This window comes from Polypterus senegalus, chromosome 11 (genome assembly GCF_016835505.1).
Source record: "Polypterus senegalus isolate Bchr_013 chromosome 11, ASM1683550v1, whole genome shotgun sequence".
In the NCBI taxonomy this organism is placed as follows: Eukaryota; Metazoa; Chordata; class Cladistia; order Polypteriformes; family Polypteridae; genus Polypterus; species Polypterus senegalus.
Genome location: NC_053164.1, coordinates 20,305,428 through 20,319,339, shown reverse-complemented (window position 1 = coordinate 20,319,339; position 13,912 = coordinate 20,305,428). Strand labels below are relative to the sequence as shown.

At 42.9% G+C, this 13,912-nt stretch overlaps 1 protein-coding gene across 1 annotated transcript in view; it reads right to left on the bottom strand.

The window, feature by feature from the left end:
- LOC120538720 (protein jagged-1b) overlaps positions 1–13,214 on the bottom strand; it is a 261,014-nt gene extending 247,800 nt beyond the window's left edge. The window contains exon 1 of the mRNA XM_039768138.1: positions 12,880–13,214. Coding sequence (XP_039624072.1) covers positions 12,880–12,936 — 57 coding nt within the window. The 5' untranslated portion in view covers positions 12,937–13,214. The remainder of the gene's footprint in view (positions 1–12,879) is intronic.
- Between the last annotated feature and the right edge of the window lie 698 nt (positions 13,215–13,912).

Here is a 13,912-nt window from a genome sequence, read left to right as displayed (position 1 = left end):
CTCTCTCCATGAAAATATGAACTGCAATTTGAAGTAAACAGCGTGCCACACTCCAAAGCACTGGCATGATCACAAAGAGCCACAGGAGATGCGGATTTCAGGGAGCAAAACACCCGAATCAACAAATCTGCATAAATACACCGGTAGGTGCACAGATGAGACTGTACAACATCCACCTTCTGACCGCACGTCTAAATGAGTAACTCAAGAAATTGAACATTACTGTCGAAATGGAAATTCAAACATGGCATGACCAGTGGCGTAGCTCGAGTTCGTGCCGCTCAGGGCAGGGAGGTGCTTCAATTTGCCACCCTCTGACATTTCTGAATATGTTAACCTATTTAAATAGAAAATTAAAATGATGTATGGAGAAAAACTAAGATACATTTTGCAAAGATTTATTCATATATAGAGAAACAGCAATACTTTTTCACATATAATTATTTATAAGCATCAACTAGACAAGAATATAGTATAGACGCACTGATAAGCCGTGTTCTGATTATTAGTTTAATATAATTACACTGCAAAAACTGGAACTTTTTTTTTGGTTTCTGCACAGAGCAAGAATGCATTCGGATTGATAACGAAATGAAATTGTAAATTAGTTGTTTATCTTCCTAGAAATTATTAATCGGTGTAATGTTTATGTTTATTTTTGTTACTGCCTCATAAATTTCAACTGCGGTGTCTGATGCCGTCACAGAAGGACAGTCTGAAAAATTATTTTTGAAGCATTTGTGGATAAAAATCAGAGAATTAGACTTTTTCAATTCATTCTTTTTCCGAACCCTGCTGCTTACACACGAATTGTACTGAGCCTTTTGGCCAATAATGCTGCCCCCAAAAATGTGCTGCCCAGGGGTGGACAGCCCCCTCTGCTCGCCCTTAGCTACGCCACTGCCTTAAGACATCAATTGATTAAAACGAGTGCAGAATGGAGGTGCTAGAATCTTAGCTCAGAAAAGAAAATCCGAGCTCATCTCTCCAGTTCTGATGTCACTACACTGGTTACCTCTGTCATTTAGAATTGACTTTAAAATCCTGCTTATAGTTTACAAAGCCTTAAATAATCTGCCTGTGGTGGTATGGGTCCACAGCTCGTTGAGAAAAGGCCATTCATTTTAAATAGATAATCACCGCACCCGAGGCGGCTTCGTGGGGGGGCGATGTTGTAGCGAGCCGCGGGGCAGTCGTCGATGTGGGCGTTTCTCACCGTGTGCACAGGTGAGGAACTGCCCACATTCGTGATTGCTCCCGTGGCTAATGCTACAGCTGTGATGGCCCCTCACGTTTTAAAAAGCAGCGCGAGTCGGGGGTGGGAAAGAAACGTTCGCGGTAAAAAAAAAAAAAAAAATGGAGAGAGGAGAAAGGAGATGAGGAAAGAGGACGGAGGTTACAGGGAGCGAGGAAGCATGCGGTGCAAGAGAGACAGACAGGCGGTGTGTGCGTCTGGTGAGCGCGATCGAGCCTCGTGGGCAGCTGTATGGAAGCTGGGTGTTAGGCCAACACCTAGACGTTTGAGTTGAGGTTGCTCCCGCTGAGTGAGCAGGTAGCAGGAGTGCCTAGAGGAAAGCGACGAGCCGCAGAAGGCCGTGGAAAGGCAGCGGAAGTCGGGAGGCTTGGTGGTGGAGTCCCCAATGTGAGCGTCCTGGCTATTGGGGTAATCAAGTCTCGGGGACTGGGATGAGTGCCAGACCGAAGCCAGGGATTGGGAGGTCTCCAGTCTCGGGTGTGTTGTAGGAGGGCAGCTGCAGAGAGCGTCTTGCCTGCTGTTTGGCCCAAACGGGATTAGCAGGTGAGACGCTAACAGAAGAGCACTGGATTTGTTGTTGTTTTTAAGACTGCTTCCTAGAGAAGATTTTAACCTCTCGTTTTTAAGGATGTGTTTGTTTTTCTATTTATTGATTTTTAACCTCCACGTGTTCTTTTTATGGGTTATTTATTTAATGAACTGTGAATGAACTGCACTATTTATGGAACACTGTTTTTGTTGGTTTTTAATAAAAGCACTGTTACACTTTCTGCCTTCCCCTTGCTCAGTAATTTGCCTCCATTGACTAGCTCACTCGGCAACATTATCGACGGTGTTGGGTTCAAGTGCTTCCAACAGCAATGGGAGTGTGGAGCCAGAACCCACATCGTCACACTGCCCCATCTTATATTTCGGAATGTCTGACACCTTACACTCCAAATCGTAACCTTAGATCCTCAAATGAGTGTCTGCTTAGAATTCCAAAAGCTAAACTTAAAAGGAGTGGTGAGGTGGCCTTCTGCTGTTATGCACCTAAAATCTGGAATAGCTGACCGATAGAAAGAAGGCTAATATGGTGGAGAACTTTTAAAACACTGATGAAAACTCATTACTGTAACATGGCTTTTTCATAGTTTCATCTTAGTTTAACCCTGATACTCCGTATATGCATTTAATTATCGTTATCATTCATGGTAGCTCCACAATCCGTACTAACCCCTACTCTCTCTTCTGTTCTTTTTCTGGTTTTCTGTGGTGCTGATCTGTGCCACCACCACCTGATCAAAGCACAGTGATGTCCCTTCAACGATGGATTAAAGGCCAGAAGTCCACGTGACCATCATCAAGTTCTTCCATGAGAACCCAGAATACAATGAAGACTGATTGAGGTCATTGATGTGAGGTAGAATGCCTAGAGGGGGCTGGGTGGTCTCGTGGCCTCGGACCCCTTGCAGATTTTTTTTTCTCCAGCCGTCTGGAGTTTTTTTTTTTTGGGGGGGGAGGGGGTTTCTGTCCTCCCTGGCCATCAGACCTTACTTTTATTCAATGTTAATTAGTGTTCCCTAATTCTATTTTCTTATTCATCTTGTCTTTTGTCTCTTTTCTTCATCAAGTAAAGCACTTTGAGCTCCATCATTTGTATGAAAATGTGCTATAGAAATAAATGTTGTTGTTGTTGTGACAAAATAACATGTCGTACATCCACGGACCACAATACTCATCTACACTCTGTTTGCTGCTGACATGTCATGAAGTGATGCAATGGTCAAAATGATAGAAAGACTTCATAGCAGACAGCAAATGTGTGGAGCCCAATAGCTGCGGTGGTCTACATGTGTGTGTTTGGGGGTCTTCATTATCACAGCACTCATTACAACATGCAAATTAACTCTTAAGTTTCAGTTCCCTACTGATCTCCTGAATGGATAGCAGCAGTTTAGATTTTTATTTCCTCTCAGCGTCAAGCCTCTTGTTCGGTATCTTTTGCTCTCTCTCTGAAACCCCAGACAGTGGTTTAAAACACACGGACTGGAGAAATTGGGGGTATTGCTTCCACACTGGAAGGACCAGGGGACGGAGCAGATCCAGAGCATTACCTCCCGCGGAGCGCTAGATGCCCCCTCCCGGGTTGCAGCAGTGCCTCAGACTCCTGCAGGTCTCCATGGGAGATGGAATTTGGCGCAGTCCTGCTAGGTTTCGTGGGCGCCGCCAGGGGGTGCTGCTGGAGTGCAGCTCTTCTGCCACACCCGGAAGTGCTGCTGGAAATGACACTACTTCAGGAGCCAGAGTCGGGAGGGAGAGGAGTGGAGACAGCAGAGAAGAGAGAGAGAGAGAGTGAGGGAAAGAAGCAAGAAAAAGAGAAGGGACTGGGCAGTGTTGTGCTGGGAATTGTGTATTGTGCTCTGAAGTGGGGAGCGGAGAATAGAGCTGCCCCAGGAAGAAACCAACTGTGTGCCTCTGTGTCCAGGTTTGGGGAGCTGTACGTCCCCAACCCTGCCACAGCTTTCGCAGGGGGTGGGTCCTTGGGAGCACAGGATTTTGCCGCTATTCATGACACACTTTTTAATGGCATGACCTCAGACATGTGTATTCTAAACTAAGAATCACATCTGGCCCTGCGAGACTAAGGCACGGGGAACAAGCCAAGCATAAGAACTGCACTCAAATTACGTGATGAAAACTCAATTGAGAATGAAAAGGGCGACAGTTTGAATATTTGAAAATAATGATGACCAAATTGCATGTAATGAACTGGGAGTCCTGAAAGCACACGTACCAAAGCCACTTCCAAAGGCTGCCCGCTCGAAGGGGAAAACACCGTCATAATACCCGGACTAGAAATAAAAAGGGCCGAGACGAATCTTGATAACATAAAAGTTTACTTGGCTTTGTAAGCCCCAATGCTCTGATGAGCTCAAGGAGATGCCAGAAACGTCAAGACGATCCACCGTAAACCAAATCTCAATACGGAATCCAAAAATCGTGGTTGAAAGCAGAGCAGAGGTTCAAAAATATCCAATAACACAGTCCCAATATGAAACCCAGAGGCAAGGTCAAAAACAAAGCAGAGGTAAACAGTAAAAACAAAGGCAAAAGCACAATAACACTCTACTTCAATGAACCACAAGGAACTATGGGAGGCTCTCCCTTAAATAGGCTGAAGGACCCATTCCTGGCAGTGATTGGCAAGTGACTCCACCCTTTAGGGACCCACCCACAAAACACAAGGGTTATAAGCTAGGCCACGCCCCTTTTCCAGAACACCCACACGCACACACAGAGTAAAATGTACAAAAGAAACATGAATACAAATAAATGATACCAAATTAAACAACACAGAGAAGAAACACAACTGTGAACACCAGCTGGAGGAAGATGCTGGCTGAAACATGACATTGCATAGTTTTACTGAGCTCTCCATTATATTTTTTCGTGTAGCTACATCAATGGTTACATTCCAGCCACTTCTAGAAAACAGGGCTTTGCTTTTGCATTTCAAACCTCTAAATCTATAAACGTATCTTTCATTTGAATCACCTCCACTGACTAGGATCCTGCTGTTCGGTCTTTATCAATCTCCCCCCATCACTTCACATCATGTTGGGTCTTCTCGGTCATTGTAATTGATTGTATATTGAATTACCTTCTGTCTTGGATTGTTCTAGTACACGCTCACCTTCCCTCAAACCAGGCTGGTTTATGTTTCCCAATGAATCCAACACATTTATTTAATTACTAGGGGGGGTGTGACCACCTGGCTGCCTATGGTGGCCCAACACTTCTCGATAGGTCCTTTTCTATTGCTACCAGTCTACGGGTACATTCCAACACGGTCAAAATTCTGGCCCTGAGATTTAGTTATAGTCATAGCAAATACTAGAACTATTGGAAATTGTTATCTCTGCAAGATGAAAGGTAATCTACTTGCTGAAGTATTGCGAGTATCTAACTTAATATGTGGAAGGAATACGACTTCTCCTGCATGATCACCTGTCATGATTTTACTGGCAATGGAATGTTTATGCATTGTGGCCACCAGGGGGCACACCAGCTCCTCAAGCCCGATACAAACAGACTCAAGGCACAAGTGCGGCACACACAAAGGCTTTTTATTTGGGAAACTCCCAACAGCAATAAGCACAGTCACAACACGCACAATAATAAAGCAGTCAACACTTTTCTTCTGTTCCTTTCTCTGTTTTCCTACAGAAATCAAATTTCTATGATGTCCTGTGGGAAACCATAGTGCTGCCGCAACCCAGGGGTACTGCCATCTAGTGCTCCGGGGAAGGAAGTGCCCTGTATGTGTTCACTCCCTTTGTCTTGCCATTATGGCGGCATCCCAGCAGTCTGTCACAGCAGTTTCACAATTTGTAAGCACGTGCCATCCCATAGGCTTTATTTGTTGACTGCTAACATACAACTAAAACTATTAATGTTCTTAAAGGAGCAGATGTATATAAGTTATTATGTATGACTTATGTGCATTACATTGGTTGTACTGACATGAGAGTATCATTGCTGTATTCTCCTAATGAAGAAGAAGGAAAAATGTTATATAGACCACTAGATGACGTACAGTGTTAAAGGAAAATGAGTGTTGCATGAAAACATCACATAAAAATGTTACATGATCTCACTAAATTATAATATATATATATATATATATATATATATATATATATATATATATATATATATATATATATATATATATATATATATATATATATATATATATATATACACAAACAAGGATGGGCATAAGTAGGTTTACAGTTGCAGGTCTTTTCCATACAAACAGCTGTAAACCTACTTTTGCCCACCACTATATATATATATATATATATATATATATATATATATATATATATATATATATATACACACACACACACACACACATATACAGAGAGAGAGAGAAGACTGAAGTGAAGAAAGCTGAAGTACCAGAAGGAAAACCAACACAGACACAGAAGAGCGTGCAAACTCCACAAAGACATTCTCCAGATGGGATTCTGTCCCATGTGGCCACCATGCTGCCCAGTATTGATTGTTTAAATTGATTTTTCAGCATTAACACATATGGAAATCTATTCAAACGGATTAGCCAGAGAAGTGTCCTGCTGCAAACACAGATGGTTTGGGGAAATAACAGCATGAGCCTCTCTCGATGGAAATCTCTGCCTACATCAATCCATCCATTCAATTTGGAACCTGAATGATCCAATTTAAGGTCACGAAGGCCGCAGTCTCAGGTATAATAGTGGAACAAAACCAGACAGATGTTCTCTCAATTACAACAAATGCCCTTTGGTGGAATTACGACTGCAAAGCATTTTATTTCTATAAATTGTTTTATCTCAGTCAGGGTTGCTTTTATGAATCCCATACTAAATGACATATCACAGAGACATATGCATTGCATTTGCCATACCAATAGATGGAACAATACAAACATTTGTAGTAAAGCACTTTATTACTACACATTTTTGTGATGTGCCATTTGTTGGAATTACGACTGCAAAGCATTTTATTTCTATAAATTGTTTTACCTCAGTCAGGGTTGCTTTTATGAATCCCATACTAAATAACATATCACAGAGACATATGCATTGCATTTGCCATTCCAGCAGATGGCTCATTACAAACCTTTGTAGTAATGTATTTTATTGCTACAAATGTTTGTAACGTGCCATCTGTTGGAATGACAACTGCAATGCATTTTATTACTACATGCATTGCAAAATAAATTCCAGTAGATGCTGCACTGCCACCGTTAACACTGAGGTTGATGTTGATTACTCAGATTTCATTCTGTCTTAGACAGATAGCACAGCAATTTATAAAATAAATTATTCATTTTTCACAAAAGGTTTTTTTTTTAATAACAATGAAGTTCACTGGAGCATAAGAAGCAAAATAATTGCCCCAAAACGCTAAAGCAATTCAATGCAAACCAAGTCAATAAACAGTAACTGAGAAATGTAGTCCAACATTAAGCATGAAGGTAAAAATTCCAAAATATACCCAAGGCACAAGCAAAGCATAATATAAATAAATGGACTGGTACCAATAAATTCAAAAGAATTTAGTGTTTTGTATAAAAGAATAATTTTTTTTTTTTTTTTTTTTAAAAAGGGTGGCAAAGGGGTACAACAACTGCCTCACAGTATGGAGATCTGGGTGCACATCCCAAGTCTTCCCTGTGTGGAGTTTGCATGTTCTTCCTGAGTCCATGTTGGTTTCTTTCCACAGGTTAGGTGGACTGGTTCTGCTAAATCATCCCTTTCCAGGGATTATTCCTGCCTGTGCCCATTGCTACAAAGCTCCTTGTGCCTGGCATCCCTAACCTGAATAAGTGGGTACAGAAAATGGATGGATAGACTAGTAAGGTATGGACATTTTCCAGGTTCTTGACCAAATTTGGTCCCCTTGCCTGTTTGGCCACACTGGGACAGTGTTGCCCTAATGTGTAAACCCCAATTGGGCCATTGCTGATTGCCCCTACAGGGGTCAATATGTTTGCCAATTCTGGGTATACATGGCTCCTGCTGTCAGTTTAGTTGTTAGCTATGGAGCCTGGCATGTATCTAAATAAAGTTTCTTTCTGGGACCTTCACTTTGGATGGCTGTTTAGAGACCTTAAAATGGTTCCCCTATGGAATTGCTCTGAAGAATTGCTTTGCCACATTAGTAAAACCGCTGCCTTGCAGGAAGGAGACCTGGGTTAGCATCCCAAGTGAGTTTGTGGCTTTCCTCCCACAGTCCAATCACACACAGGTTAGGTGGTTTGGCTTTGCTAAATTGCCCAGTGTGTGTGTATTCACCCTGCGATACATCCATCCATCAATTATCCAACCTGCTATATCCTAACTACAGGGTCATGGGGGTCTGATGGAGCCAATCCCAGCCAACACAGGGCACAAGGCAGGAAACAAACCCCGGGCAGGGTGCCAGCCCACGGCAGTCCTTCTTAATATATGGGCACTGGCCGGGGGCTACAGGGCATAGGGGCCCACGATGTTTCTGATCCCTATATATGTTTCTGTTGTGCAATCTAAACAGGGGTCCCAGTGCACTACTTTGGCCGGGGGCCTATGATGCTGGTAAGATGGCCCTGGATAGAGAGCCACTCAGTCCAGGGATTGTTCTTACCTTAACTGGGTTGGCTCCAGCTTCCCCACTACCCTGTTCAGGTTAAACAGATTTAAGAAATGGATGGACACACTGACTTTTTTTTTACATGTCTTATTTTTGATTTGCAAACAATCTGTGTGCCACCACTACACAGTTGCACAGCTACCTAATGTAAAACAATTTGTTGTATTTTAACAATTGGCTGAACTGCCAATCATTTAACTGTTAAAAATGGTCAGGAGAATAGACCAGTATATGGCTTGCCTGAGTCAAACATTACAATTCCATTATGATTAAAATGTAATCGAACTGTTTCATCATCTTCCTACAATACACCTACAACACACAGATTATTTACCTGTATCACTCTAACAACATCTACCTATAATAAATTAAGAAAAATGTTAACAAATAGCTTTTAATTTTGGTCATTTGACATGAATCCATACTCACAGAATTCAAATTCTTCTTGGCCAGTGGAGAAGGAAGTTTTGCTTTTCTGATATAGCGTGTGCTTACAGTATCACCAGCCTACCCAAAATAACTGCATAAGTCAGCTTCCATAACCACAAAAATATTCAGAACAGAATAAAAAAATGATTTTGCTAACCATCATTAATTTCTATTTGATTTTCACAGCGCACAGGTACGGGAGGCATTGGAAACTCTGCGGAAAAGGGGGCGTTTCCTTATGCAAATATACCAACTTCATGCAAATTTAGAATTCCGTACCATCGAGCTTACGAAAATACAACAATTATTATTAATAAACTACATTAATAAAATTAATTAATCTCTCTATTATATAAAAAATCCTGGGACGAGAGGAGTGTTTTCAGAGCGATACTTTCATGTGCCATGAGAGGAGACTTTGTGCCAAGAGATTTAACCACGCCTGGGGCCGGGAATAAAAGACAAAGAGTAGATGACAAAGTAGAATGTCGTAAAGAATTCAAAAACGTTGGCGCGATACACATGCAGAGCAGGTTAGAAATAATCCATCCGTCCATTATCCAACCCGATATATCCTAACTACAGGGTCACGGGGGTCTGCTGGAGCCAATCCCAGTCAACACAGTGCGCAAGGCAGGAAGCAAACCCCAGGCAGGGCGCCAGCACAGGACGCACACTAAGCACACACTAGGGACAATTGAGGATCGCCATGTCTTTAGAGTGTGGGGGGAAGCCCACGCGGACACGGGGAGAACAAACTCCACGCAGGGAGGACCCGGAAAGCGAACCCAGGTCTCCTTACTGCGAGGCGCTACCCACTGCCCCACCGTGCCGCCCGGTTAGAAATAATGAAAGTACTATAAGTCTCAAACAAATGATAGTAAAGATCGTATTAGCTCAAACAAACGCAAAGTATTACTCGCTGAAATAATGGAAAAATATCGAATATATGGACATATGTGATATGACAGAAGTATGGAGATATTGCTGCGGTGGGCTGGCGCCCTGCCCAGGGTTTGTTTCCTGCCTTGCGCCCTGTGTTGGCTGGGATTGGCTCCAGCGGACCCCCGTGACCCTGTAGTTAGGAAATAGCGAGTTGGATAATGGATGTAGATATTGTTCGGATTTAAACTTTAAATCGGAGACTTGTAGATCGTCTAATCCGTGTTGCCATCAGGGAAAAGTAGTGTTTCTTCCCAATGAAGAGGCGTATCCGTGAGAAGTAAAAGATTGTTGTTTGGTGAAAGTGAAATCCACATACGCGAGGGGCAGAGGCGCGAAGTGGCTGGGGCGTAGCACAGGCCGGGGGGTTGGCGAGCGAAGCCCATTAGTAAATTAAAAAAAATAATTACTACAATTATTCATAAAACAATCTTGCCTATTAAAACAATTATTTGACAGCTAGATGCTTCACAAATGTAAATTGTATATTTAGAATATCACGAAGTGTTTACTGTATTACTATGAAAATATACTGCTAATGTCGTGTATTTTTATAGATATGTTTTTTTCCATACCGCACCTGCTGCAGACTGCGGCGCTCCGGCCGTGAGTGTCCGCCACATCCAGCGCCGCACCGCCCGCTCGACTTTACCAAAGATCGCTATCGGAGAAGGTGGGGTTGTCTTATCGGGGGGTTTATTACATGGGTGTTTTATTATTGAATGTAAAGTATGCGCGTGCTCGTGTTTTCCCCAACTGCCCGTTCTTCACGGAAAGCGCGCCAATCCCAGCGTAAATGATTATCGTGTAATTACGTCGGATGTGCTCGTACTCGGTTTGGGCAGACTGGGTCTGTCTGGTTTCAGGGGTTCTGTGTTTCGATTGTCTCGGAGATCGGGGATCCAAACCCAAAGAGAAATCTTTAGGCTTTCCATCAGGGTGCAACAAATTCTGAACTGAGCCATGTGTTATAGTCTGCGTCCAACTGTGTTTCAAAATTGTGTTATCATCTATTCATGGTTACTTTGGAACCTGATACGGATCTAAATGGATAGTTCTTTCTGGAATCTTCATGTGGATGGTTCTTTTATGAACCAAAATGTGTTTACCCAATGGCATCTGTCTAAAGAATCGCTTTGACACGGGGGAAGTGCTGCTGCAATGCAGGAAGGAGACCCGGGTTCGCAACAAATAAGTTTCCTCCCACAGTCCAATGCCATGCAGGTTATGCGTTGATAAATTGCCCGGTCTGTGTGTGTGTGTACCCTGTTCACCCACCCTCTGTCCAGGGATTGTTCTTGCCTTGCACCCGATGCTTGCATGGGTACCCTCCATCTTCCCCGCTACCCTGTTCAGATTGGATGGACACACTGACATTTTTTTACATGTCTTATTTTTGATTTGCACATAATCCGTGTGTCGCCCCTGGTTTGCCACCTTCCGTTTTTTAAGTCATAGGTGATCCAACTGTTATATTTCCGCCAGCGCGTTACTTTTAATGAACATGCGCGTGCACCTCAGAGACGGGTTTGCGGTTGCTCGGAAGTTCTGCGCGTGCACAAATATCACCGAATAATCCAAATACACAAAAACGAATCTTTACTTCACAGTCGCACTGCCTTAAAAAGGAAGCGTCCAGAGTGGTTCTTCACAGTGATGTCACAGGGGAACCATTCACATGAAAGTTCCAGAAAGAATGATTCATTTTTCATAAATAACCATAAATAAAAAGTATCTGCTTTCTGAAACACCTTCGTGATTTTTAAAACGGCTCTTCACACCGGCTAAGTTCAGGTTTTCTTGATCTCTCGGTACCCTGCTCCACAAGATTGCGGATTTGCCCACATATTACAAATCTTTTGAAAGCCCCAATAACGAACTCCATATGCAAAGACTGCATCCCGGAAAGAAATAACTTTTTAATAAAAAAGGTAAGGGTTCGAGGAATCCCACGATCCAGTACACTCTTAAAAATAAGTGTATCAGAGAAGCAATTACATGGGGGGGAGGGATGTTGTCATTTTTTGGTCCCAAAAGACCCATCCTCATGAAGATTCCAGAAAGAGCCGTTCATCTCATTAGACGTGTAGCAGATCCCATACAATTCATAACCATGAAGAGATGGTAACAGATTTGTGAAATAATGGATCCTGACTTTAAAAAAAACTCTGTCCGCACACAATAACAGAATCGGAGTCCAAGTTTCCTTAATCTGTTAGTGTTCTGCTAGATATGTATTTCAGACTTCATTTTTTTCTATAAGTTTATCAAAACACAAAGAACCAACTTCATAGGTAGAATAAAATGGTGCTACAAGAAACCCAACCCAGTTAAGAACCACAAAATGCCAATAAAGAGCCAGAATTTATAAAAGTGAGTGCAAAGTGCCAAAAAAGAACAGTGCAGAGAGTTGCAAGGAAGGACCAAACTCGGACGGGATGCCAAACCATCAAATTCTACTCTGTGAAAGCCCCACAAGATTTCTCCAGGATTTTACAATCCTATAAAACACTAAGGTGCAAAAAAATGATAGGTAATAAAATAATAGCTCTCTATCCCCCCAACACCGGCACAGAGACTCGCACACATTTACACAAATCCTTTCACTTTCCCAAATGCATTTCACGCCAAATCCGTCATTAACCTTGCGGTTTCCTTCCTTTCATGGCCAACTCTTTAAAACTGCGCCTCCGGCAAATTCAAGCATTGCGCAAATCCTTATGATTGTATAAAGAATGAATAATAAAATAACCAAACCCGAACTTCCGCACGAAACTGGGCAAGTTTGTCTTTTACTTAAAAAAAAAGAAAGAATAAGAGGCAGCAAAAGACATGCGACCATTCATAATGACATCCATCCCAACTAAAAGTGTTCCAACACCGCACAGCCCAAAACGGGCGAGAAGAGCCAACACGCAAAACTGGTCCTGCATTGAGAAGTGAACTCGGCACTCTATATCGACCGTCTCCATTAACAAGTGCCTTCAGGGAAAGTAATTGAATTCATGTATCGCAAGACGAACACAACAACAACAAAAAACGTGACATGAAAGCGGTCCAGAAATAACGGATAGAGCTAAGGCGCTTACCTGCGCTCGCAGGATGAAGAAGACAAGCCACAAGTGCCAGGATTCGCAATCCCACATCGCTGCTCTCCCACCTTTTTCTCAGGGTTTACTGACAGCAGGTTAATTGATCCATGATCCTTAATTCCCCGTAGCACCCAAGTACACAGCACCCTTCCGATCGCCTCTGTATTTTAGGTATTTTTTTATTTGTTTGACTATTTATTGGTAGTTTAATGTGCTGATGTTCGCTCCTTTCTCCGAAGCGGCGCTCCAGCTAAGCGACGGAGAACGGGTTCTGTCATACCGAGAGAGAGAGAGAGAGAGAGAGAGAAGCGTCCCCCGCCCTCCTCCCCCTCTTCCTTTCACCTCCTGTTAGCGCTCGAGAGCGAGAGAGAGAGAGAGAGAGAGAGAGTCGCCTTCCCGCTTTTTAAGGCTAACACATCATCGCCTCGCACTGCTCATTACAACAGAGATACTCATCAGCGCTGCTTCCCTTTCTCCTAACGACCGTTTCTTCCCCTTTTCGCTTTGAGGTCTCAACGCGCGTTCTGGACTGGGGATGCCCCCGTTGACGACTTTTCATTGAAAGTGAGCTTGTCACCTGCACACTGTCGTTCAATTGTGCAAATGCCACATTTGATACCTTGAAACTGGGCGAGTCGTCATCGCTTTTTTGACACGTCAATTGTGCCGAGCAGTGATGTGACCACGCCTAGTAAAACGATAGCATACGACCCCCAGGTTAACCAATAATAACAATCTAATTACATTATGATTCCCAGCCTTTTTGTTATTTATAATACAGTACGTAGAGCTACCGGCATTTTGTAGGCTTAGTCATGTCTTTGGATTTCAATACATAACGGCAGGTCAGGAAGATTGAAAGTATTGCTTTTGTGAAGGACTTGGGGTCGTAGTGGACTTATCTCTGTCAACTTCCAGACAGTGGACAGAAGCGGTCAAGGAGGCTACCAGTATATGAGGTTAAATAACACGGCTAGGTGCGTTAACTGACTTAGACCGGGGAATGTTCGAAGTCAGCGGGCCTCAGATA